The following is a 25,757-nucleotide window of genomic DNA, read 5'->3' as shown; positions in this document are numbered from 1 at the left end:
AACCCACATAATCTCTTTGGACCCCCACCAAATTTAAAGTTCTTTGGACACCCCACTTAATACCAAATTTAACCCCCAGCTATCCCTAACCTTACCCCCACCCATCCACCACCTACCACCACTACCAACTCCAATCACCCTCCCCTGCCCCTCAGCTCAGACCAGTTCTGAGCACCCTCCCTTGCACCTTGTCAACTCCGAGCAGCCCCACCAGCCACACCCCCAGACCTTCCCCACCAACCACCGAAAGCAAACCAAGAGAGAGAGATTTGCGAAACAAGGGAGAGGAATTGTGATGGGGAGAGAGGGAGTGAGAAATCGTGAAGGTGAGGGAAAGAAGGGGTATCCAGAGAGTGGGGGGCTACGTAGGGTAGGGGTTGGGGGAGGCTAGGGAGGGATGAGGGAGGTTAGAGTGGGGCTGGGGGTGGCAGCTGGAGCTAGGGAGGGGCTGGAGGGAAACAGTCAGAGCTGTGGATGGGCAGTGAAGGGTGGCAAGAGCTGGTGGTTGGGGTTGGGGCAGGGTTTCAGAGATAGGGATTGGAAGAGGGGGGGGGGGGGGGGGGGGGGGGGGGGACGCAGAATTGGAGTTTTATGAGAGTAAAATCGTAATAATGTTTTTTTTGAATAGGTAAGGGTCCAAAGAAGAAATTAGGGTGCTATTAGCAGCAACCAATAGCCAAAGAGGGTAAAATTGTAATAATCTCTAGAAGAAACTTTTTGTTAGACTTGAGTAAATGTACGAAGAAATCAAATGTGGACCAACGATGAAGTATATCCCAAGAAAATAGTTCCCACAGATAACCTACCAAATGATTGGCATCAATAATAATTTCAATCACTACTTGGCATTAGATAAGATTTGTTAAGCAAACGATATGATTAGCATAGTGGTATCTTGAAGGCATCCTAAATGTGAATAGACAACTTATCAAACATCAAGAGTAATTTTATGGTTCAAGCTTTGAAAGTAATATCAAGAACAGTACCATTTTAGGTGAAGAATGCATATATGCAGTACATCATTCTGAAGAATAATGCCCAAGTGTAAGCAGATATTTTGGAGTATTTAGGCATAGCTTTTTGCCAGGCTGCCCTTGAAAAATTGGCTTGCTATGCAAGGAAATTATTGAATTGGCTCCACTTAAAACACGATGATACATGTATTGTATATATCTAGCTCCATTTTTTTCTCCCTTTCTTGGCATGGTATACAAACATAACCATTTTGTAGTAATTACTTAGGCTCCGTTTGTTTCAACATAAAATATTTTTGTCAAAATTATTTTACTCATTTCCCGTTGTTTGGTTAAACAAAAAGTGAGTAAAACATTTTTTAATGAAAATATCTTTGCATCATTTTCTCAAAAATAACTATCCTTAAAAAATTCCGTAAGGCAATTTTTACAAAGTTGACTATCACTTACTACCTTTTTAACACATTTAGCCTTTTCAAATAAATATCTTAACTCACTAAAAAGTCATGACACTTCATTGAATCAAAATTTCTCTTTTAACCAATAAAATATTTTTGTTTCAAGTGTCAACCAAACGCCGAAAAACGAAAGCATTTTTTTGTGTAAAAGATTTTACGTTCAAACAAACAAAGCTTTAGTTCTACTCATGGAAGTCAATAACTAAATTGAAGTACTATCTATCTATTGGCGTGTATAGATGCTTCTGTGGCCTATATTTTTTATTTTTATTTTTTAATAAGCATTGCTAAGGCAATTTACTGCTGTCCAAAGAATTAAACTGCACATTGGTCTAGCAAAGCCACTATTGCTCTGGCAATAAGGACGTTCTGACATAAAAACTGACCTGTAATGAATGCCGACAAGCTTGTGTTTCCACATCGAGTATGGACACAACATTCTCAGCAGCTGCAGCGAGATATCTTCCCAGACGGGGCTGAAATCTCACCTGCGTAGTGCCACCCTAATCCCACAAAAAAAAAAAAAAAGATTAACTGCAGCCCCCATGAGGGAAAGAGAAATGATCAAATAAATAACTAACAGAAAAAATTATGCATCTAATTTTACAATGGAGGCAAGAAGTTCAATAGGTTTTACCTTGAATACTCTTGCACAACTTCCATTGTTAATACTCCAGTATCTTATCTCACCGTCCCCGTCACAAGAACAGATAAGGTCATCTTTATTCGGATGGAAGTCTAGAGACATAGCAGTAGACGAATGTCCAGTAAAAGTACGAAGTGAATAGCCAGGCTGCAGTTGAAGTCAAATCAAGTAAGACTAGGGCATCATACCAAAAGATAAGATAGATCTGCCAACAGACAATCAAAAATGAACTAAGAAACTAAAATCAAAACACCCCTCAAGAAAATTTGTACTTATTAGTGTTGCACAAATCTCAAATATCCAGGCTTGGAGTGGGTTATAAAAAAATATTCTCTCTGCACTTATGTTGTGCTCTCTCATTGCATTTGAGACTGCCTATCTATAAACATACCTAGTTTTTTTTTTTTTTTTTTTTTATTTAAATCATTAATTAATATGAATACTGATCCAATCAAGATGTTGTGAATTTATTGAAGATTTGTCTAACTTCCCAAATATAGTCACACGTGGCACACCATGTAAATTTCCAGATCAGAGATTCAATATCAAAAGGTTTTTGAATGCACATGGACATTCAGTTGATCTATCAGCTTGCCAGACTGAATTCACATGGACATTCAGTTGATCCAAAAAAATAAGGAAAAATAATGGATTGGATAAGGATCACCACATAAATAGTCTGAAACCAAGGTCAGAGCCCTACATAAAACAGGGCCAATACAATATGATGCAAAATAGAAGATTGGTTAACAAAAAGCATTCAGCGACAAGATAGTTTATGTGAAGAGAAAGCAACCATACATGTTGTTAGAATTTACCATCACCTACCACCACTACCACCTCACCTACTCCACTAAACCTAACCCACTCTACCACTACCACCTACCACACTTCTCCTACTCTCCACCTACTCCCAAACACACTCCTATATAATAGGATTCTTTGTAATTGTAATTATGACAACACATCAAGACATCAATCAATAATACATAAATTTTTACATGGTATCAGAGCAAGGTTAAGAATTTAGTATTTTTTCGCTTCACCGGCGGGCGGCAACCTCGCCTTGGCCGCCCGCCGGACCTCAACCTAGTCCGCTAGAATTGTCTACTACATACCTACCTCCTCATCATATCTTCATAACATCTCATTCTCTCTCGGCATCATAGTAGCCGTGATACTGCTCATACTTCTGGACAGCGGAGAGAACATCGTCTTTCTCGATCTTTCCGCCGACGCCGGTGGCGAGATCCAAGGCTCCGGCTTTCGACATCACTCTCCCCAAATAGTCCATAGCAGCTTCTCCACCGGAAAGATACTCCTAACAGCAGCGGAAAAAAGGTGTTTCCCTCAGCCAAACAAGGCTCAATAGCTGTGGTCCTCATCAAAATACGTGTAATTGCTACTCCTGAACTTGGTTTCCCTATCCTTGCTAACAAGCTTCTCAAATGCTTCCGGGCCATGTTCTTCTATGTACTTCTCAGCAGCAGTTAGAATGTCATCTGGCTTACTGAAGATGTCCTTCTTCCTTGGGACATACTAGACGTTAACAGTCTGCTGTGGGTTAAGAAAGAAAGGCCTCAAATAATGCTCATAAACATATGCAGCACCACTGATACTCTTTATGATGGTGGATATTTCAATGCCATTACAACACAGCACCTTGAAATTTATTTTATTTTATTTTCTTATCTCTCTTTCTGACCATTACAACACAGCACCAGCACACTTGTTCCCACCTTTCATCATGGTCTCCACTTTCTTTTCCTTTTTTTATATTTATTTTAATCCATCTTTTTGAAAACAAAACCAATATCACTTTTTTTAATTCCTTAATTTATTTTAATAACATGAGTGGCCTCTCTTTTCCACCATCTCCCTCTTTTTCTACACAATATTTTTGTACCACCGCCACTCCATGATTTCCATATTAATATTATTATTATTATTATTATTATTTTCACAAAAAAAAAAAAAAAAAAATTCATTCCAGTTGATTTTTCTGCCTTACCACACCTACCATTCGAGTTTGCCAAACACACTTATTTTATTCATGTCAGGATCAACCCCGATCATAATTTTACACGAAAAAAAAAAAAAAAAAAAAAAAAAAAAAAAAAAAAAAAAAAAACCACCATAACACACCCAACACCCACAGTGGGATTTTTCTTCTCTACTCTGCTGCAGATCTCTTCTTCTTTCCTCCGTCCTGGGCGGCCCTTGACGGTGCTGCCTCCGTGTTTCCTACGCCGCCGAGCACGTTCACTCCTCCATACTCCTCCACTGCAGCATACGGCGGACCTCCAAATCGGAACATCACAGTGGCCTTCCGCTTCAGCTCCTTATTTTCTGCTTTCAGCACACTTATCTCTGCTCGCGCATCCTTATACATGCGTTGGAGCAGAGCCAGTTGGGCATTTAAATGCTGCACCTCATTTGTCCTACTCTGCAGCCGGTTTGACAAGTTTGTGACCGCCGTCATGCTTTCCACACATGCCTTCAAAGTATACTGATTGGCCTCCACATCCGACTGCACTGCCATTCTTTGCTCCACAGGCCGCATCGGAAAGTTCAACGGAGTAAACTCCGGGGCGCTTGGTTGAGATTCCAGTGCCACCGCACCAGTTCTCTCTCTTGTTGACTCGTTGAGGTCTGGAAAGAGCGTGAGCAGCCCGCGGGAAGACGATGAAGCCATTTTCTAGGCAACAGAGTGTTACACAGTATCTCTCTCAGAAATCTCTCTCAGAAAACAGAGTGTTACAGAATCTCTCTCAGAAATCTCTCTCAGAATATCTCTCGCAGTTTTTTTGTTGCCTCAGCCTCAGCCTCCGTCTTATAGCCGAGGCAGCCACGCGCATCGCGCGCCTCTTACCACCAGCCGACAACACGGGCGCGCAAGCCAAGGCGCCCACGTGCCTCGCCATCATGTCCGGCACACCTTTTGATGAATTGGGCACGCCTTTTGACAAAATTGGGCACGCCTTTTGACAAAATTGGGCACACCTTTTGAGGGTGCACCTTTCCACAACGGTCCGACATGACCCCATAAATTGTCCCGACATTGATTCCGGTTAGCTCCTTTATGGGTCCGACAAGACTCTGTAAACTGTCCCGACATTGATTCCGGTTAGCTCCTTTATGGGTCCGACAAGACTCTGTAAACTGTCTCGACATTTGATTCCGGTTAGCTTTTTCAAGGGTCCGACAAGACTCTGTAAACTGTCCCGACATTGATTCCGGTTAGCTCCTTCATGGGTCCGACAAGACTCTGTAAACTGTCCCGACATAGATTCCGGTTAGTTTCTACAAGGGTCCGACAAGACTCTGTAAACTGTCCCGACATTGATTCCGGTTAGTTTCTACAAGGGTCCAGCAAGACTCCGTAAACTGTCACAACAACTGTCACCACATTGTCTGCTACAACGGTCCGACATGACCCCATAAACTGTCTTCTACAACGGTCCGACATGACCCCATAAACTGTCTTCTACATCGGTCTGACACCACCATACAGTGTCCTCTACCACATTATGACACCCCCATACAGTATCATCTACAACATTATGACACCCCCATACAGTGTCCTCTACAACGTTATGACACCACCATCCAGTGTCTTCACCAATGGTCTGACACGACCATACAGTGTCTCCTATCTTCTTTTATTTTTATGTATTTTTTTATTTTGTTCCTCTCTCCAAACTCAAGTTGGTTAGTTCCTATCCTCCTTGAGTTTGCGGGGGGCTGTTAGAATTTACCATCACCTACCACCACTACCACCTCACCTACTCCACTAAACCTAACCCACTCTACCACTACCACCTACCACACTTCTCCTACTCTCCACCTACTCCCAAACACACTCCTATATAATAGGAATCTTTGTAATTGTAATTATGACAACACATCAAGACATCAATCAATAATACATAAATTTTTACACATGTGAACAAACTGTAGAACAAAAAAAATATGATGAACAAGGAAAGGAAAGAAAAATGAGTACTAACATTGTCAGCATCCCAAACCCTCACAGTTTTGTCGAAAGAAGATGTTGCAAGTCGTGGCATGCTGGGACTGAAACGAACATCAGTAATTAAAGAAGAATGTTCTTCAAGTGTACTTTTTGCCTTTAAAGTGTCCGTATGCCACAATACAGCCTGCATCAAAAGTCATGACGTGAAAAAGAACACATTACTCTTCTAAGATTGAATTAATCAATATTAAGCTGCTTCAAGTCTCCCTGCACATATATTGTAGCTTTTCAAACATATTCTTGGAAACATTCCTAAAATCCCATCCACCCACTTGTACGCACCTTTTTGTCATGGCCACCACTTGCAAGCAGTTTTCCATCAGAAGAGAAGTGGCAACACGCAACTTTGCTTCCACTAGCTCGAACAGAATTGATTTCTGTAAATGTGAACCCTGAAATTGAATGCAAACCGGTAGCCTCAGAATCTTAGTTGCATTAATCATCTACTGGGGTGACGTTTCTGCTCTAGAACCACGATTCCATGGTTCAGAGGAAAATCGAGTTAGAACAGATATATAGCATGTGGGGTAAAAAAAGGACGAACAAATCAATCTACGTCAAAATGAAATTAGATTTTAAAAAAATGAAGAAAAAATTAAAATGGTATAAATTACCTAAACCTTTTGCCTTCTATTCTTTCCACAACTACTAAAAATAATATATGCATACATTTCTTACATTTATTTATATATAAATGCTCCTCTAAGAGCTCCCAACCTTAAAGACACTTCTGCATGCCTTTGCTCATTGCCCCTACCCCCTGCTGACCCCGTGGCGTGCAGCTAAGCTCATAATACACCCTAGTACAACAAATAAGATTCTCATCGCATACGAATATGACATTATACTGATTTCTGCATCTTGATTATTACTCCCTCCGTCCCAAAATAATGGTCCCTTTTGGGGAATCCAACTTTTTTTGGTAGTACAATTATTGTACTTTTAAAAAGTTGGTTTTCCAAAATTACCCTTTGATAGTACACTTTTTTGAGAATATCAATGTCATAATTGTACTTTTTATATTATTTATGAATTTAAAAGAAGGGCAAAATGGGAAATTTATATTATTTTTGTACTTGATTTTTGAAGAGGGACTAATATTTTGGGACAATGAAAAATTGAATAAGGGACTAATATTATGGGACGGAGGGAGTACTTAGGGTTCGTTTGGGAAGTGGGTTAGCTTTTTGGCTATTTTAGCTTGGGGCTAAAAAGCCTCGTTTGGGAAGGGCTTTTTGGCTTTTTTGACTTTTTGTGAAAAAAAGAATGTAATGATTATGGGTTGAATGTGATGTTTTGTCTTATTGGGCTAAAAAGCCTATTTTATCTTTTTGTGGCTAAAATAGCCCCAAACCCAACCCAACCCAACCCATCTTCCCAAACAGAGGCATTCAATTCCTACACTGTTTGCACCAATTGTCACATTCAAAATTCAGGATTTACTACATACCAAGCAACGAATAGATACAAATTTTCAAAACTACAAAAAATTGCATCTTGCAGGCAAGTTAAAAACAAAAAAATTAATCAAAATACAATATTGCATTATATAATAAAAAATGCATAAATAAATCACATGGAGAGTGACCTTCACTGTGTCTTTGTGAATTTTCAGTTTCTTAAACTTTTAGGAACAGAGGGAAACAAAATCAAAATGGCATTCTTTTTTTAGGATACCACATGTTAAGGATGTATGGGAAGCACTGAAATACAGAGATATATAGTCATTAGGTTCGCATTGCAAAATCATGTGGCAATTATCGGCAATAAATTCACAATAATCACACAAATAATTCAAGAATATAGATCAAGGAAAAGCAACGCAGGCAAAAGAACACAAAGCTGTCAAACACAACTATAAATGTGGAATAAATATATAAATTAGCAGATAATTCGAAGTGCTAAATTATACATGATTTGCTAACTGCTAAAACAAAAGTGACATAAATGGGACATAGAGAGTTCTGGCAATGATTCGTTCTCGAGAGAATTTATAAACATAAAAAAGGTGAAGCATGTGCTAATCATTCAAATCAGAAGGGGTAAGCGACAAGGAGTTTTCAAAAACTTGTCCTGTGGAGGTTTAGCAAACCAGTTAGATCATTGAAAGCTGTGGAGGAGTGGATGGAAAGAATCTGGCAAGTTATGGAGAATGTTATGGTTTTCGAACTGCTGGGAACACTACTGCTAGTCAAGTCCCCATCCGAATCCAAAAGCATCTAGGGTTCTGAAGGAAACCATTTTGTCATTTGGTGTGTTGGTTTTTTAGATTCTGTTTCACTAGAATGATAAAGAGGAAGAAGGAAATGAGAGTCAACATTGTCAAAGCAGAGGTGCTTATCACAGTTCCAAGCGAAAAAATATTTGAGTGTCAGTGTATGTCTATAAGAGTTGGAACCAAACCTAAAGAGCAATGTGGAGACACAACTAATAACTGTTCAATAAAATAATTCAAAATCATCTTGGTTGCAAATGACATTACGAGCTACATAGTTCAGCTTATGACAGAGAAATTGCCAAGCCTGATTCCTACACCTCAGGCACTCGACAAGCAGACACAGAATCTGAACTCACTAGACTAGAATGAAATATCATTCGATATTGCCATTTTAGAATTTAATCCAAGGAGCAATTGGGGAAAGGAGTAAGTTGTTTGGAGATGGTCATCAAAGAAATTCCTAAATAGGGTGGCCAGACAGTGGAATCAGAAGCCCATGCAAAGGTGCCTCGTAATCATCACAATCATGAGAACAGTGCATGGCACAACAATCAAGTGCAAAAGCATGTGGAAAGCAATCGAAAATTTCTTAAACACAGTGGCAAACAGAAAACACTGATCTTCACACACACACACACACGGAGAAAAGAGGACGCTAGTAGAGAAAGGTGGATCACATTATCCAGTCCACCTATTCACAAGAGAAGAGGAGAAGGGGGGGGGGGGGGGGGGAATGACTGAAAATAAATAAAGAAAGCTTAAATGACTTCCAAGCCTCTAAAATGAAATGAAAAAAGTACAGAAAAAATAATAATAAGGTGGCTATGAAGAAAGATGGGAGGAAAGGATTTGAAACATGTAACAATAAGGGGATCAAGAAAGATGAATAATGATAGGATAAAGTGAATTTCTATGAAATAATCATTCATATTCATCCATCTAGCAATATCTCAATTCCACTCCGATTGACCCAGTTATAGGCCTTTCAAAATCCTAAGAACATGTAGTCAGCCTAAAAAATCAACTCCACCCATAATAATGAAATTAAGACCCAAAAATGTTTTGAACAAAGAAGCATGAACAGTTCTAAGAAAGTGGCATCCCTGTGTCAGACTCAAGTAAAACACCAACACTCATCAAGCAAATCCTGATCTTGTATATATGACAAACAATAAATATATAAAATTCTATATTTGTGTGTCCCCAACATGTCAAGGAAAGGCTACCACGTGCACTCTAGAAAAGGTGCATATGGTATGCACCTTATACAAAAAAGTATTTCTACCACAAAATGTATAACTTTTATCACAAAAGATGTAACTTTTGGCTCATCACAAAAAACATTACTTTTTGCACATCACAAGCATAACTTTGTTATTCATAACTTTAGGGATGCACACAATAACTTCGCCATTCATAACTTACACCACAAAAATCGTAACTTCCATCACAAAAATTCGCAACTTTTCTTACAATAGGCACCTTTTTAGGGGTGCACATTGTAGCGTTTCTCATTTTTAAAACACAACACATCTACTAACATATACTACTAATATTGGCTCCCACAACCACGTGTGTGTGTCAAAACACCAAATATCTTCAAAGCTTTATAGATTTGGTGACAAGATCTCCACTAGGGTTAGATTTTTGGATAAATCAATCCCCTAAATAGATAAAATTTGATTTTGAGTTTTTGATTATCCATCTCCAGTTCTAAACCTAAATGGTGCAGCCTAGGGTTAATCTAGGGTTTCAAACCTGTATTGGAGAACCAAAATATTTGTTACTAGTCCTTAAAGCAGTTCAATCATCAATTGTTCAGAAATAAAAGCACCAATAATCAATAGAGAAAAAGAGATAAACCAGCAGTTCTTTAAGCATGTAAACATTTTATTTTAGACAAATCTAGATTTAAATGAAAGGCATAACAGTCCACAACTAATGACCGGAATTGAAATTAAAGAGAAAACACCTTAAATCAAGGGGCTCTTAGGTTAAATGCAGTGAACAAATTTTAGGTTTCCACTACAAGTGATAAACATGAAATCTTAGAGGGAAGGTCAGTAAGTGTTCTTTTTACATTTGCTCTAGTGCAATTATCATGTAGCTGGGTTCACCCCCTGGGCACTTTTACTGAATCATCTTTTAACCACTGGAAATAAGGAGGCGCAATATATCCGAGAAATCTCAATTCTGAGAATTTGTTGTAACGCTAATGGCAAGTTAAAAAATTGCAGCTGACTCACCTTTGCTAACATCCATGCAACGACCAACTGTATCTCTGAGGTCTGTATCATCATGAGATAAAAAAGACTCGACATTATCATCAAGAGATCCATCATCCACAAAACGATCCATGTCAGCCTGCACAAGATCTTTATCATCCCACTGCGAAAATGAAATGCCAATGAGAGTTTATGCAATTATATACCTATATTAAAATAAATAAAATAACTTTTATTCGAATGACACAAGAATATAAAGAATCTGCTCACCAATTGATTTGACGGAGATGTAAGACTTCCAGTACCATCAGTACCAAACATCATCAAAGGCTTTGAAGAACTACTACTATGTGGCAAAGCAGGCATTGAGATCACATCTCCAGGTGTATGAGTCGATGGCGTTGAGGGTGCCGAACTTGGGGAAGGTCCTGTTGTGTTTGCTGTTCCAGAGCTATTGGCAGGACCGGAAGATGATACAGGCTGCTTTCTCTTTCTCCCAGTCTGGTTTTTTGAAGCCTTAAAATGCATCAAAAACCATGTTAGGAATCTACTCGACAAATATATGGGACAAAGTTATGAAGTTTACAACCACATCATTAACACAAACAATTTCAAAGACATCATTGCCTAACCCCCAAGGTTGTGATGTGAACACCATTCATCTCTCTCGATATATTCTTCTTAATACATATAAAGTGCAAACTATCACATCATCCTGACACAAACAGTATTTAGCACGCTTAAGGAGACCAAAGTTCATCAAAACTACTTTAAGGAACCTTTGGGGATGACAGTAAACCAACAAAACAAAGGTCTATAAAGTTAGTATAAACACTGGTAGTAACTCTCTTGAATCTTGATTATCCAAATATAATTGATAAATACGGCCAAACTGAGAGAGAGAGAGAGATGAATACCCAGGACATGCCCAGGCAAGGAAGGTTTAACACAATCATTTGTATCTAACCCCACAGAAACAAATTGCATACTAAATACCTATCATTTTGAAATGACACAGACCGGCGTGTGTCCACCTGGTCCCAAGGAAATTCCCCATGAATGAGACCGACCTAGTTAGAAGAAAAGATTAAAAAGCTCATACTACTTAGGAGTAATCTTTTCTTCCTCCCTGAAGGGTAATTCCAAGATTACACAATGCAGCGAAAGCATTAAGCAGGTATCATTTAAGTACACATGAAAAATAATGAATGACAGAAATAGACCTAAGTGAGAAAAAGGTCCAATAAACATGGAGAGAAAAAGGGACAGAGGGGGTGACTATGAGAATAAGAAACATAATGAGTCAAGAAAGTAGTCCAAAGATTTATCACAACAGCTCGCGAGAGCTGTCAATATAGGTTTAAAAAGATGTCTGAATCTATTTGCATCCCTAATGCTGCATTATTTTCTATATAAAAAGTTCTCAGCTGCTTAGGTCTGCACCAAGTGGAGAGAATGCCAAGGGCATGAACGCTCTTCTAAATTATTTCTCAAATACTCACTAGTAGCTAGAAAAAGGATTACTTGGGGGGTGTTTGAGATGTGCAAAAGAAGCCAACTTTTTGGCTAAAAAAGCCAAAAAGCTTGTTTGTCATCAGCTAAAAAAGCCAAATGTCACATCAATTTTTTTTTTTTGGATCCATATGTCATGTCAACTTTTTCACATTAGCAACTTCCCAAACACATAGTTTTTTTAGCTTCTAAAAAACCCCAAAAGCCACTAAAAAAGCTGATCCCAAACAACCCCTTATCTGGGAAAATAAAAAGGGGGGAAAATTGAAGTAAAATGACAGACCTGATCATTTCCTCGAAAGGAGTTTGACATGCTACCATCTGCTGCGACACTGCCAGCACCCACAATTTTATCCTGCTGATGATGATTATGGTTTGACGACTGAGATTGTTGGCCAGAAAGAGCATGTTGCTGAAGCTGTTGCTGATTGCTGCTCTGTTGCTGCTGCTGTTGCTGAAACTGAGCCATTTTTAACTACACAAAAAATAAATAAATAAAAATATAAAATATAAAATTAAATTAAATTAAAATTAAAATTAAAAATTAAAAAAAAAAATTAAAAATCAGGAACTTAAAAGGCCTTGGATTCTTAAATGGTAATGCAAGGAAAAATAACATCCAGAGAAGCGACTTCTCCAATTGCAGAGAGAAAGTAGCTGGACAGAGTAAAAAAGCACCTTATGTAACATATCTGGATCTCCACGGGACAAAACAGAACCAGCTTGTAAAGGTGATCCAACATTTGGAACTACATCACCAACAGAATTTGTAAGCCCATCCTTCCCAAGGCTCATGCTTCGGTTATTCATGAGCATTCTCAACCTTCTGTTTTCCATATCATTAGCAGATGGGGATGTCAAATTTTGCTGTGCAAGCATGAGCTGTTGCTGGTGCTGTGGTGTCAACATCTGAAGTTGATTAAAGGGGTGAGAACCCTGCATAAATGATTTTTGTTGCTGGAGAAGCCCAGAGCGGAGCTGCTCCAGACCCTAGAAAAAAGGAAAAGGGTAAAACAATAACACAAAATAATAAGCAAACGACTGCAAATGCAATTGGAACTGAAAATCACATAATGAACCAGTAAAGAATGGTTTGTGAGGCCAAATACATAATTTGCATAACAATTAAAACTAACTCTAAAATAAGTGAGGAAATAATGGCCATTATTTACTTCAGAAGCACAACATTAATTCATTTCACTGATGATCAAATATCATCATGTATTCAAAATGCCGGCAAACATGATCTGCTACAGCAATTTGGTCTAAACATTTTTTTGATTGGCAAAGTAGAAATTTCATTAAAAACATGAAATTCAAGGTACAAGGAAATGAAATGCAGAGAGAGAAATTCAGAGTGTGTAAACTCCCTTACTACTGCGGCTTGCATCCACACAACCAACCGCTCGGCCTCACGAGTTTTTTAATTTTGAAAGAGCAGAAATAAAAAGCAAAAACAAAATACAAAAAAGGAAGAAAACCAAAGTACTTAAGTAGTTCTTAACTACACAACCCAAGAAGCTTAAATTCCCGACACACCCTGACCCACCACAACATTCAAAGTCACAAATGTCCAAAAAGTTGTTCTCCAAAACACTTCCCAATACACTGATCCACATCACCAAAACTTGGCACATGCTTCCACTGACCACTCGCATTCCAATCTCCCGCATGCTTCCACTGACCACATGCATTCTATTCTCCGGTCACCGATCTCGGATTCAACGACTGAACTACCAAAGAACTCCACTGTGACCCAGAACCCCACTGTGAACTCTCTCAAGAGACCCTGGATAGGCATAACTTAATCAAGGGCTAAAGAACCAGAAGAACAACCAAATGAATCTAATCATCACTTACCAAACCTCTTCCTTTGCTTGCGCACTACCTGCACCTGCACAACACCAGCTTTAGCCTCACCATGGTAAATCTAACACCCATAATGAACACCCATACAACACCACTCAAACATTGAACACCCATATACAACACCCATGACCGAAAGGCCCCTGTAACACTCCAAAGCGCTGGTGTGACTCCAAACCCTAAACCCTAAAATCCTCACAACAACAAAGAAATAAAGACATGCTAACAACAGATTCAAAAGAGAAATGAATAATTATCTCAGCACGTATTCTCTTATAGGCTTATTGATAATAGGGAAAATTCACTTTACCAAGGGGTTTGGTTCATGAGCCCATTAGCCATGTCATTTGGAAATAAGCACATAACTCCCTATGGTTTGGAAAATAAGTACAAAGTTAACTTTTCTATCCAAGTTAGCAGGCTTTGAAAGCCACAAGCCTATATGGAGAGCAAGTCATTGTTAAGACAAAAATACCCCTCCACTCCTGCCCCCACCCCCCCATCACCATTTCTGCTACCTCTGCACCCCCAACAACTGCACCTAGAGCACCCGTCATAACTGTAGTCTAGATTTACTATTGTTTGAAATCCTATATTGGATGATCAAAATAAATATTGTTTCAATTCCTTTGTTTTTAGGTTAAATTGTATCACAATGATTGTTTTGGGAAGGGCAAATTACGATTTTTTGGTTTGTGTGAAATAGGTAAACATATGTACATATATATGCAATCATATGTGCGGGTATGGTTTTTTTGGGTTACAGTCCTTTGTTAAAAAGTTTATTTATGAGTTCTCCAAATGAAGCCTAGATTGGGTATAGGATTGATTCTAAATGTGAAAGTCGTGAATTTCCAGCAAATAAATTGCATGAGTGAGCATTGAACCGTTGTTTTGCTTCAAGAACTATGTCAAAGTGTCAAACCTTAAGCTTCCACATGAAACACAGGCCTTCAGAGTACATTTCATGCTTCAGCCATGGCCTTTCTGGGTTACCCAGGAGCAAAAGAGTAAAGAAAAACAGAAAACCTTTGAAACAGTAGTTTTACTGTAGCAGCGGGAACTCTCTCTTGTTATATAATAGTATAGATATATAGGTTTGGATGAAGAATACGGATGTATTTGGATAAATTTACAAGTGTTGTTACTGCGCGCTTTAGTCCACGAACATGGGAAGTTACGTGTTTATTTCCAAATGATGGGAGGTAATGGGTGAAGTGAAATTTGCCCTTGATAATAAATGCAAGCATCAATGCAGTCAAAACAAAGGCTTGGGGTAGCTGAATATGAGAATTGTATGTGAGCTACCAAGTCTAACGAAAATTCTAGAATGTTTCCTGCATCCAAATATGCTGATCACTCATGTTATGATCTTCTACATCATAGGTCTTCCCCTTCCATCAGGCTGGCTTATGATTCATTGAAATAGAAAATTTAGGAAGAATTAGGTTCAAATAAGTTTCCTATCATCTATACCCCCTTTCCTTTCAAAATACAAACATAAGAATTTAGCCCTCCACAAAATGGATCACTGAATTTGGCAAGTTTTAGTTCTTATTGAGTTGCTATTCAAATCTCAGAATTCTGTTGCAGTATGAAATCCTTGTAGGATTGATTCCATCAAATCGCTAAATCTTAGTACTCTCAAGTCTGCAACTGCAAGACTAATAAAATTAACAAGATGACGAAAGGATTCCCCTAATTGTTTATACAAAATGTGTTCTATATATGGTTTTAAAAAGAAAAAATAATTTATGCGAAGGCTATACTTGACCTACAATATAGATAGTACAGAAGTTGTAGACCTAGAATATCAAAAAAAATTCCTTTTTGTAAGTGTTTTTCAGCCTTCGGAACTACAAATTAGCCATAAAAAAGTCATTACAATTTTAAAAAGTCTAGCGGAGCTTATGCTGGAGAACAAAAAAATTGGGAAATCTAGAAGGAAAAACGCATTCTCTTTACTAAACAAAAGAAGAGTTCAAGTCTGAGATTAAGAGGAATGCTCAATCACATTAGTTGTAAAACAATGGGCTAGGGGTTCGCAAATGAAACCTTATATAAAATCTCTCTCTACTTCAACAACCAACTTTGCTTCTCATGAAATGTTAGAACACTGTGATTGCTACCTCTCTACCAAAACAGTAACCATAGCTTTACAAGATACAGAAGTTTACAAATAGAAGATGAAGAATGAAATACTATGCCACCTTTTGGAATTGAAGCCTTCAACTCAATGATAACCATCAAGTTCACATAGAAATTCCGGTCTGGTAATTTATCATCTTCTAATTACAGTTAGAAGTGCAAGAAGTGCAAACCCCAACATCTTAAAGATAAGACAAACTCAATGAGGTGCACATGGAATCCCAACCAGGTTTCTACCCAACAAGCCAGGACTGACCATATCAAAGACCAATATCTCCGTGTTCCTACCTCAATTCAGAAGTGTGCAAAGTAAGAAACTACACATGCAACTAGCATATATAATTATTTTTTTTCACTACAAATAAAGACACCAAAAGCATTGTCAAGTGTCAACAAATACTCACATTCATTACGCAAAATTCTTGCAAACCATTACCCTTTCAACAAAATAGAAATTAAAATTGAACAAAAGCAAGCTAATTAATATTGCCATGGTCAAGGAAGATAACGGAGCAGGGAACCGTGATACACTTACTGTGAGAGGCCATCCTTTCAAAGTCAAATTATTACCACCTTGGTTTGATCCTGAAACAGTATGGCACTAATCAGCTACAGGCATCTCTATGTCAAATGAACAAAATAAATAACTGAATATGGCTGTTAAGTTCCAGGAGTTCTTCAAGAAATTTCAACACTAAATTTAAATTGGAAAACAACTGAGAAATCCTGCTTATCTAATCAACCAAATGTTATAAGAAGGATACACGCTAATCACAACAAAGGGATTTAATCAATTGAAATATACCGGGGATTCCAATTAATGATCCTTCAGGACCTGCTGCTCTGGGGTTCAATACTTGATTCATCTCGGTCTTTATCTCCTGCTCACACATTTTTTTTGGGTAAGTACACACAAATTTATTAAACCAAAAGAAAAGATAAGAATAAAGAATATAGAATCACTTTTTTAGGGAAAGAAAGTACTGACTGGTGTCGACCCAGGAAGTTGTGGATTCCGAGCCTGAACTTGCGGGGACATAGAACCTGCTGTACCATGGAGCACAAGCCTGAAAATAATTACACACGCAGAAACAGGATATGCATCAGATGCAACACCTATATTTTGATAAAATAAAGATATGAAAAGAAATTTCATGAGAACAAAGCAATCCGTATTGTTTTCCATATAATTTCAATGCACAAAATTTATATCAGCACAAAGTCATTGCACATAAAATAGTAAATCTGTACTAACGACAGAGTAGAATGTCTATCACCTTGTAGAACTCAAAATTGGTTTCGAAGGAAGGGATTCGGAAGCTACAGTCTTTTCATAGGCGGAGTTCTTTGAATTTACAATTGTATATCCATGTGAGAGAATGAGGAGTTACAGTGATCGTGTGCTTGATCTGAAGATTGAGCAGAAGGTAATTATTGTTCAGGTCAATGAGAGATCACATGGGGAGGTAGTGGAAATCATAGAAAGGAATAGGCATCGCAGTTTCACATTGAAACTTGATCTGGGAGGGGTTTTCTGGGCATCACAGGTTCTCAAAGATGCTGGAACCATGAGTGCCATGCGGCAGTTCTTCAGAAAGTATACGAATAGCTCGGCTGTGTTCTGTCTCCAGTGTTATTCAAATAGGAGAGGTGAGTTTGTGGAGCTATCCAAGTGGGTTGCAGGGATTAGGACATCAAACATTATCATCCCAGCAGGAGTCAATCGAGAGGGGTGGAAGGATGTGGCTAGGTTGCTGGAAACAATCCTATTTGGAGCAAGGCAGAACAACTGCGCTAGAGATGTAGAAGGCAAGAAGGTAGGTAATGAGACAAGAAAGGTGGCCATGGCAAAGGATCTTCGCAATGATGTTCGATCGAATGGGGCCAATAAGGGGGATGACACAGAGGAAACGAGTCAGCAAATGAAAACAGGGGCAAACAGAGGATGGTCGTATGCGGAGGTTCTCAAGTTTCCATCATCGAGTTCGTTAAAAGATGGTTCTTCGCTAGTACTCCATCAGGTGGTGGTGTGTGAGAGGGCAGATTTCTTTATAGGGTGGGAGCAAATTGAGAAGGAATTATGTAAATCTTACAAGATATCTATTAAGCTGCATCCCTTCCAGTTGAATCGAGCTCTGTTCTTCACCAAGACCGAGGATATGGCTGCTTTCTATGGGGGTAAAGGGTGGCAGTTTTTTGAAAAGGGTATTGCGGTATTGTTGGAAAGGTGGTCAGAAGAGAAGCATAGGAGATCGACTGTGATTGCTTCGTACGGAGGCTGGATTGCTATTTGTGATTTGCCGTTTAATCTATGGAATATCAGGACCTTTGAACAAATTGGGAGGAAATGTGGAGGCTCTTAGAAGTGGATAACAGAACAAAAAATTTTGAAAATCTTTTTGAGGCGAGGTTGAAGGTGAGAGGATCGGCTTCTGGGTTTCTACCATCAACTATGGAGATCTCGACGGCCCATGGAGCAATCACTGTGCGAGTAAAAGCGATTTTGAAGTCCTTCAAACGAAGGGAGGGTCATCGGCACTAGGATTTTCGGCGAGAGGTTCCATCGGAGATTGGCGCCGGAGGTGGGGGAGATGAAGAGTCTGAGGGGACAGTTGGGACACGTGGCTATCTGGTTCCTAAGGAAGTTGGGGTTAATGAAGGGGCTCTGATGTTCGACAGAGAGAATGTCAACGAAGAGGGGAGGTCAAGCGTTGGGCATGAGTGTAATGAACATGGGCCTATTGTTCTGGGCTCCATCTCGAAAGGCCATTTTAGGTGAAGATGGGCTGTTGGATGAGTTTCGGCCCATGTCAGGTTTGGGTCTTTCTCTTCCACCAATTGCAGACCAGGTTCGTGAAGAGGAGAATTTTGATTTGGGCCTTATGAGCTCTAGTCATTTGGGTCAAGGAGTGAAGCATGTGGATGATAGCCCACTGGGTAACAAACAACCAAGTTACATGTTGAATCATGATGGGCCGAAATCAGTCCAAATGGGTGTTTCTATTACTGGTTCGGATCTAGGGCTTTGTCAAGTAAAGGAGACGATGGGTGTTCTCGATGGGGTGAATGATTGTATATAGACAGCGACCCAGGTGGACGATAGGGATGAAGGTAACGACAGTCGGCGACAGAAGGATGTGAAGATTGGGGCTGATCAGGTTCCGACTACACTGGTTGGGTTAAACCCAAACGAAATTCAACTGGGTTTGGCCGATGTGGTCGATCACTCCACAGGTCAACTTCTTCGGATTGAGCGACCCACTAATGTTAATGATTTGGCTGAAGATGAGGACGTAGCAATCGAATTTTTACCTGATGTTGACATAATGATTCATGAAGTGGAAGGGGGCATCTGCGATCCACAAGGGGTGCTCCAAGCATTGGAAGAATATGGCTCTCAAGATAGTTCTGATGAATCTTTGGGTCCGAATGAGGAAGCTGAGGATTATTCGGAGGAGGAGAGAGCTGATGATTTCGACTTGAATCTCACTGGGTTATATCATGAAGAGGAGGTACCAGTTTCTTCTTGTATTAAGCACGCTGGGGGATCTGAAGGTGAGGCAGTCTTCAATTCTTGTGAACAGGTTGGTGACTCTATTGACAGGGACAACATGAATTCTTCACTTCATCCTCATATTCAAAGTCCTAATTTTGTGTCAGTTAGAGGGGCGGGGGAGGAGGGGGAGTCAGTATTGGGTCCTTGTTTCTTACAAGCTTCTAGAAAGGTTTCTAACAAGAATGATAATTTGCCTTTGTTACATGAGAATAGGACCTCTACCAGTGGCAGTTTGAACCCACAGTTGAATAATATGGACACTAATAGGACTGATCTTTCAAGGGAGAAGTCTCCTAATCATAGGTTCAAAGGAACACTGTTAATGGCAACGATAGTTCTGAGTCTGAAAGGTGGTTGAGGGAAATGAGTAAGTATGTGTCTTTTCCTTTGGAGGAGGATGATGTCCCTCATTTTACACAGTTACTTGAGACTCTTGGGTTGGCACTGGTCAGGAATACTGCAGAGAAGTCTCGAGCTAAGAGGGTGGGGATTCCATCTAGGGGGGATGGAAATCAAAGAGGTTCGGGGTTAAGGAAAGGGTTGAGGGAATTAAGAAACCTTGCAAGTGGCATCAATTATGAGGGGCGGGGAAAAGAGGTAAGGGGTGATGACGGTTCCTGATGAAGATCTTTAGTTGGAATGTTCGAGGACTACGGTCTCGTAGGAAAAGGGCGGTAGTTAAAGAGGTTTTGAAAATTCAACAACCAGATACAGTTATAAAGGTTTTGAAAATTCAACAACCAGATATAGTTATATTTCAAGAGACAAAGTGTGAGGAGTGTGATAGGGTTTTTATTAGAAGTGTCTAGGGGACTCGATTTAGGAGATGGGTTGTACTGCCTTCTAGGGGAAGATCAGGGGGAATGTTGATTACGTGGGATGAGAGAGTTGTAGTGGAGTGTGAGGTAGTTGTTGGGGTATTTTCTTTGTCTATTAGGTTCAGGAATAGGGATAATAAGGAATGGTGGTTGACAGGGGTGTATGGTCCTAATAGATCAGGGATCGACGGGAGTGGTGGGATGAGTTGGTGGAATTATTTGGGCTTTGTTCTCCTTATTGGTGTGTGGGTGGAGATTTTAATGTGGTTAGGCAAGTTTCCGAAAAATTAAATGGGGTTTCCACAAATAGGAGTATGCGGGACTTTGATTCTTTTATCAAGGAGTGTGAGTTGATTGATCTTCCTCTGAGTAATGCGCGATTCACATGGTCTAATCTGCAGGAAAATCAGGTGTGCTGTAGGTTGGATAGGTTTCTTCATACTTTGGGGTGGGAGGAGTTGTTTCTGGATGTAAGGCAAGAGGTAGAGCCCAGAGTAGTGTCAGATCATTGTCCTGTGATTCTAGAGAGCTGTCATTTGAAATGGGGTCCAACCCCACTCAGGTTCGAGAATATGTGGTTGGAAAATCGTGCTTTCAAGGCATTCTTTAAGGAATGGTCGGAAAATGCTCGTGTTCGTGGCTGGGAGGGTTTTAAGTTTATGCAAAGGTTGAGAGGAGTCAAGGAAAATCTTAAAATTTGGAAACGTGAAGTTTTTGGGGATACGGGTGAGATGAAAGCAGAACTAGTTCGGGAGATTGGGGAGTTAGATGTGAAGGAGGCCGGGGAGGACTTATCTCAAATGTTAAGGTATAGGAGGTCAATGCTAAGAATGAGGTTTGAGGAGATCATTTTTATGAAGCAAATTTTTGGGGGTCAAAGAGCTAAGTTGAAATGGGCTAGAGAGGGTGATACCAACTCTAGATTTTATCATAGAGTTGCGTTGGTGAAGCGGAAGAAGAGTTTTATTAAGAATTTGGAAGTGGCTTCAGGTGAAGTCGTGTGTAAGGAGGAGCTTATTGTCAAGGAAATTTTTAATTTTTATTCAAATCTATACTCTGATGCATCGTCCAAGGATTGAAGGCATTAATTGGGTCCCAGTGGATTTAGCGTCTGCTAGTTGGCTGGAAAGACCCTTCGACAAAGATGAGGTGAGACAGGCTGTATTTGAGTGCGACAGAGACAAGGCTCCTGGCCCAGATGGTTTTTCAATGGCAGTATTTCAGGATTGTTGAGAAATTGTAAAAAGGGATCTTATGAGGGTTTTTTCTGAGTTTTTTGAGAGTGGGCAGGTTAATTTGTGCACCAATGCATCCTTCATTTGTTTAATTCCCAAGAAGGAGAAGTCAATCAAGATTGGAGATTTTAGACCCATTAGCTTGGTCACATCTCTTTATAAGATTTTAGCTAAAGTGCTTTCTAGAAGGCTAAGAGTTGTCCTGGGGGGAACTATTTCTTCGGCACAAGGTGCATTCGTGCAGGGTCCGCAGATTTTGGATGTAGTTTTTGTTAGAATTTACCATTCACACTCACCTACTACACTCCACTACTCACACTCACCTACTACACTCCACTACTCCTCACCTACTACCCAAACCCTCTCCTATATAATGCCACTCTGATTTGTAATACAATATATCAATCTTGTAACAATCAATACATCAATAAATAAAACATCAGTTTATTTTTTACATGGTATCAGAGCAAGGTTAACAACCTAGTCATTCTGCTTCACCGGCGGGCGGCAGCCTCGCCTTGGCCGCCCGCCGGTCCTCTACACATACCTTCCATCCGCTGCCACGAATCCCATAACTGAATCATCGGAATAGTCGCCGTCGTCCACGGCTTCACCGGCGAGTCGAGCTGGCTCATTCAGCTCACCTCCGTCCTCTTCGCCAAGTCCGGCTTCGCCACTTGCGCCATCTTCTTCTTCCATGCACACAGCATGTTTGACTGCTTTTTTTTTTTTTTTCTTAGGCCTCCTTTTTTCTTCGGGGTTTGTGAGCATCAGAGTTGGAACTCAGGTTACTACTCTGACCCGTCCGTGAATCTGAGGATCCCCTGTTTCTGTAGGAAGATTCACTCATGCTATTTGATGTGTTGCTGGATGTGGACATTTCAGCCCTCCGCAAGGGTTGCTTTTTGCTTGATGAACCTCCAAACCTTGATTTCACATGAACTGAATTTGAAAACGAATTGGTTGATGACCGAGGAGGAGGCATTAAAGCTCGGGCAGAGATATGCCTCTGATTCCTTTCATCGCTGGACATGCCAGATGCTGCTTTGCCAGAAGCACTAGAAGCTTGCTCCTTGGTCCTTTGCCAGATGCTGCTTTGCCAGAAGCACTAGAGCTATCTCTCACTTTACTTTTTCCTCACTCTCTTCTTTTTTTATTCTCTTTGTTCCCACTCAGGCCTTGAACTTTGCATTCAAGGATTACTTTAAGAGGCTTTTCAACTTTCACACCCACTATCCTTTTTCTTTCACTCACGTGGGTTGTCTGCATCACTTCCCCACTCAACTTTCTTTTTCTTTTTTTTTTATATTTATTTTAATTCACCTTTTTAAAAAGAAAACGAAACACACGGTTTGCACATTCATCATCTTACTTTTCCATTAGTGGTAGGATCCGTCCAAACAAATTTAAATCTCACATTTCTTTTTTATTTTTATTTTCAAAAAAAAAAAAAAAACAAAAAAAAAAAAAACAAAAAAAAAAAAACAAAAAAAAAAAAAAAACCACGTGAACCACTTTCCTTATTTCCCCCATCTTTCATTTTGATTTCAAATTTATTCTTATTATTTCTTTCTTTATTTTTCTTTCACATTATTTTTAATCTTTTTCAAATTCCATTCATACCATATAGCTTTGCACACCAAACCATCTTTTATTCATTTCAGGGATCAACCCCGATCACAATTTTACACACACACAAAAAAAAAAAAAAAAAAAAAAAAAAAAAAAAAAAAAAAAAAAAACTACAAACACACAACCACTTCCACAGGTGAGATTTTTTCTTCTCTACTCTGCCGTCGGCCTCTTCTTTTTGCCTCCAGTCTGCTCCTCCACTGCAGCATCTGGCGGTCCTCCAAATCGGAACATCACGGTGGCCTTCCGTTTCAGTTCCTTATTTTCCGCCTTCAGCACACTTATCTCTGCTCGCGCATCCTTATACATGCGTTGGAGCAGAGCCAGTTGGGAGTTTAACTGCTGCACCTCATTTGTCCTACTCTGCAGCCGGTTCGACAGGTTTGTGACCGCCGTCATGCTTTCCACACATACCTTCAAAGTATACTGATTGGCCTCCACATCCGACAGGACTGCCATTCTTTGCTCCACAGACCGCATCGGAAAGTTCAACGGAGTATACCCAGCGGTGTTTGGTTGAGGTTCCAGTGCCACCGCACCAGTTCTCTCTCTCGTTGACTCGTTGAGGTCGGGAAAGAGGGTGAGCAGTCCACGGGAAGATGAGGACGAGGCCATTTTTCTGGGCAACAGAGTGTTACAGCGTATTACAGAGTTTCTCTCTCAGCACAACAGTGTTACAGCCTCTCTCTCTCAGCACAACGAAGAGTTTTACAGAGGATTTCGCAGTTTTTGTTTTTGCTTCTGCCTCGGCCTCAGGCTCTGTCATGGTTAAATAGCCGAGGCAGCCACGCGCATCGCGCGCCTCTTACCACCAGCCGACAAACGGGCACGCAAGCCCAGGCGCCCACGTGCCTCGCCATCATGTCCGGCACACCTTTTGATGAATTGGGCACGCCTTTTGATGGCACGCCTTTTGACAAAATTGGGCACACCTTTTGAGGGTGCCACTTTTACAAGGGTCCGACAAGACTCTATAAACTGTCCCGACATTTGATACCGGTTAGCTCCTTTATGGGTCCGACAAGACTCTGTAAACTGTCCCGACATTGATTCCGGTTAGCTCCCTTATGGGTCCGACAAGACTCTGTAAACTGTCCCGACATTGATTCCGGTTAGTTTCTACACGGGTCCAGCAAGACTCCATAAACTGTCACAACATTGTCTGCTACAACGGTCCGACATGACCCCATAAACTGTCTTCTACAACGGTCCAACATGACCCCATAAACTGTCTTCTACAACGGTCCGACATGACCCCATAAACTGTCTTCTACAACGGTCCGACATGACCCCATAAACTGTCTTCTACATCGGTCTGACACCACCATACAGTGTCCTCTACAACGTTATGACACCCCCATACAGTGTCTTCTACAACGTTATGACACCACCATTCAGTGTCTTCACCAATGGTCTGACACGACCATACAGTGTCTCCTATCCTTTTTTTATTTTTATGTATTTTCTTGTTTTGTTCCTCTCTTCAAACTCAAGTTGGTTAGTTTCTATCCTCCTTGAGTTTGCGGGGGGCTGTTAGAATTTACCATTCACACTCACCTACTACACTCCACTACTCACACTCACCTACTACACTCCACTACTCCTCACCTACTACCCAAACCCTCTCCTATATAATGCCACTCTGATTTGTAATACAATATATCAATCTTGTAACAATCAATACATCAATAAATAAAACATCAGTTTATTTTTTACAGTTTTAGTGGGCAACGAGGTTGTAGAGGAGTATAGGGGACTACGAAAGGAGAGTATTGTCTTTAAGGTAGATTTTGAGAAGGCATATGACCATGTTGATTGGGGTTTTGTGGATTTTGTTTTGAAAAAGAAGGGGTTTGGTGTTAGGTGGAGGAAATGGATTTAGGGGTGCTTGTCGTCATGCAATATGGCAATTATTGTGAATGGCAAGGCGGGGGATTTTTTCCAAGCATCCAAGGGTCTAAGACAGGGTGATCCTTTATCACCATTTTTTTTAATTTTGGTTGCTGATGTGTTGGGTAGGATTATTGATTTAGCTAAGGATAAGGGTGTCATTAAAGGGTTTGTGGTGGGAAGGGATAGGATAAGTGTGACTCACTTACAATTTGCGGATGATACTATTTTCCTCTCATCAAAGGAGGAAAGTAAGGTGGGGAGTCTGCTGAAGATTCTAAGAATTTTTGAAATAGTGTCGGGCCTCAAGGTCAATCTTAGCAAAAGCAGTGTTGTGGGTATTAATTTGGCCGATAGTCATGTGCATAGGGTGGCGGCCATGTTGGGATGTTCAATTGATTCCTTTCCCTTCAAATATCTAGGGCTTCCGTTGGGAGGAGATCTTAGATTGGTGTCTTTTTGGGAACCTGTTCTTGTCAAAATTAGGAAAAGATTGGAGGGATGGAAGCGAGCTTTGTTGTCTAAGGGAGAGAGGTATACGTT

General features: G+C 40.1%; 1 protein-coding gene across 19 annotated transcripts in view; it reads right to left on the bottom strand.

The window, feature by feature from the left end:
* The window catches only part of LOC114294703 (transcriptional corepressor LEUNIG), a 36,068-nt gene that overhangs the window by 4,390 nt on the left and 5,921 nt on the right, over window positions 1-25,757 (bottom strand). For 4 of the 19 annotated variants that reach the window (XR_014344486.1, XR_014344487.1, XM_082894683.1 and 1 more), the window contains exons 6-16: window positions 17,072-17,150; window positions 16,889-16,964; window positions 16,619-16,668; window positions 12,748-13,059; window positions 12,353-12,544; window positions 10,828-11,073; window positions 10,579-10,720; window positions 6,397-6,506; window positions 6,089-6,238; window positions 2,070-2,225; window positions 1,819-1,935 (exon numbers count right to left, since the gene is read on the bottom strand). Coding sequence is in view for 13 of the 19 variants with exons in the window: in XM_082894683.1 (XP_082750809.1) it covers window positions 1,819-1,935; window positions 2,070-2,225; window positions 6,089-6,238; window positions 6,397-6,506; window positions 10,579-10,720; window positions 10,828-11,073; window positions 12,353-12,544; window positions 12,748-13,059; window positions 16,619-16,668; window positions 16,889-16,964; window positions 17,072-17,150 (1,630 nt within the window). In the remaining 6 variants the exon portion in view is untranslated. The remainder of the gene's footprint in view (window positions 1-1,818; window positions 1,936-2,069; window positions 2,226-6,088; window positions 6,239-6,396; window positions 6,507-10,578; window positions 10,721-10,827; window positions 11,074-12,352; window positions 12,545-12,747; window positions 13,060-16,618; window positions 16,669-16,888; window positions 16,965-17,071; window positions 17,151-25,757) is intronic. The other 15 variants (XR_014344488.1, XR_014344489.1, XM_082894686.1 and 12 more) reach the window with 7 other exon arrangements.

This window comes from Camellia sinensis, chromosome 11 (assembly GCF_055761805.1).
Source record: "Camellia sinensis isolate YWXY chromosome 11, ASM5576180v1, whole genome shotgun sequence".
Classification (NCBI taxonomy): Eukaryota; Viridiplantae; Streptophyta; class Magnoliopsida; order Ericales; family Theaceae; genus Camellia; species Camellia sinensis.
Note: the sequence above shows the minus strand (reverse complement) of the source record. Positions and strands in the feature narration are given on the sequence as shown.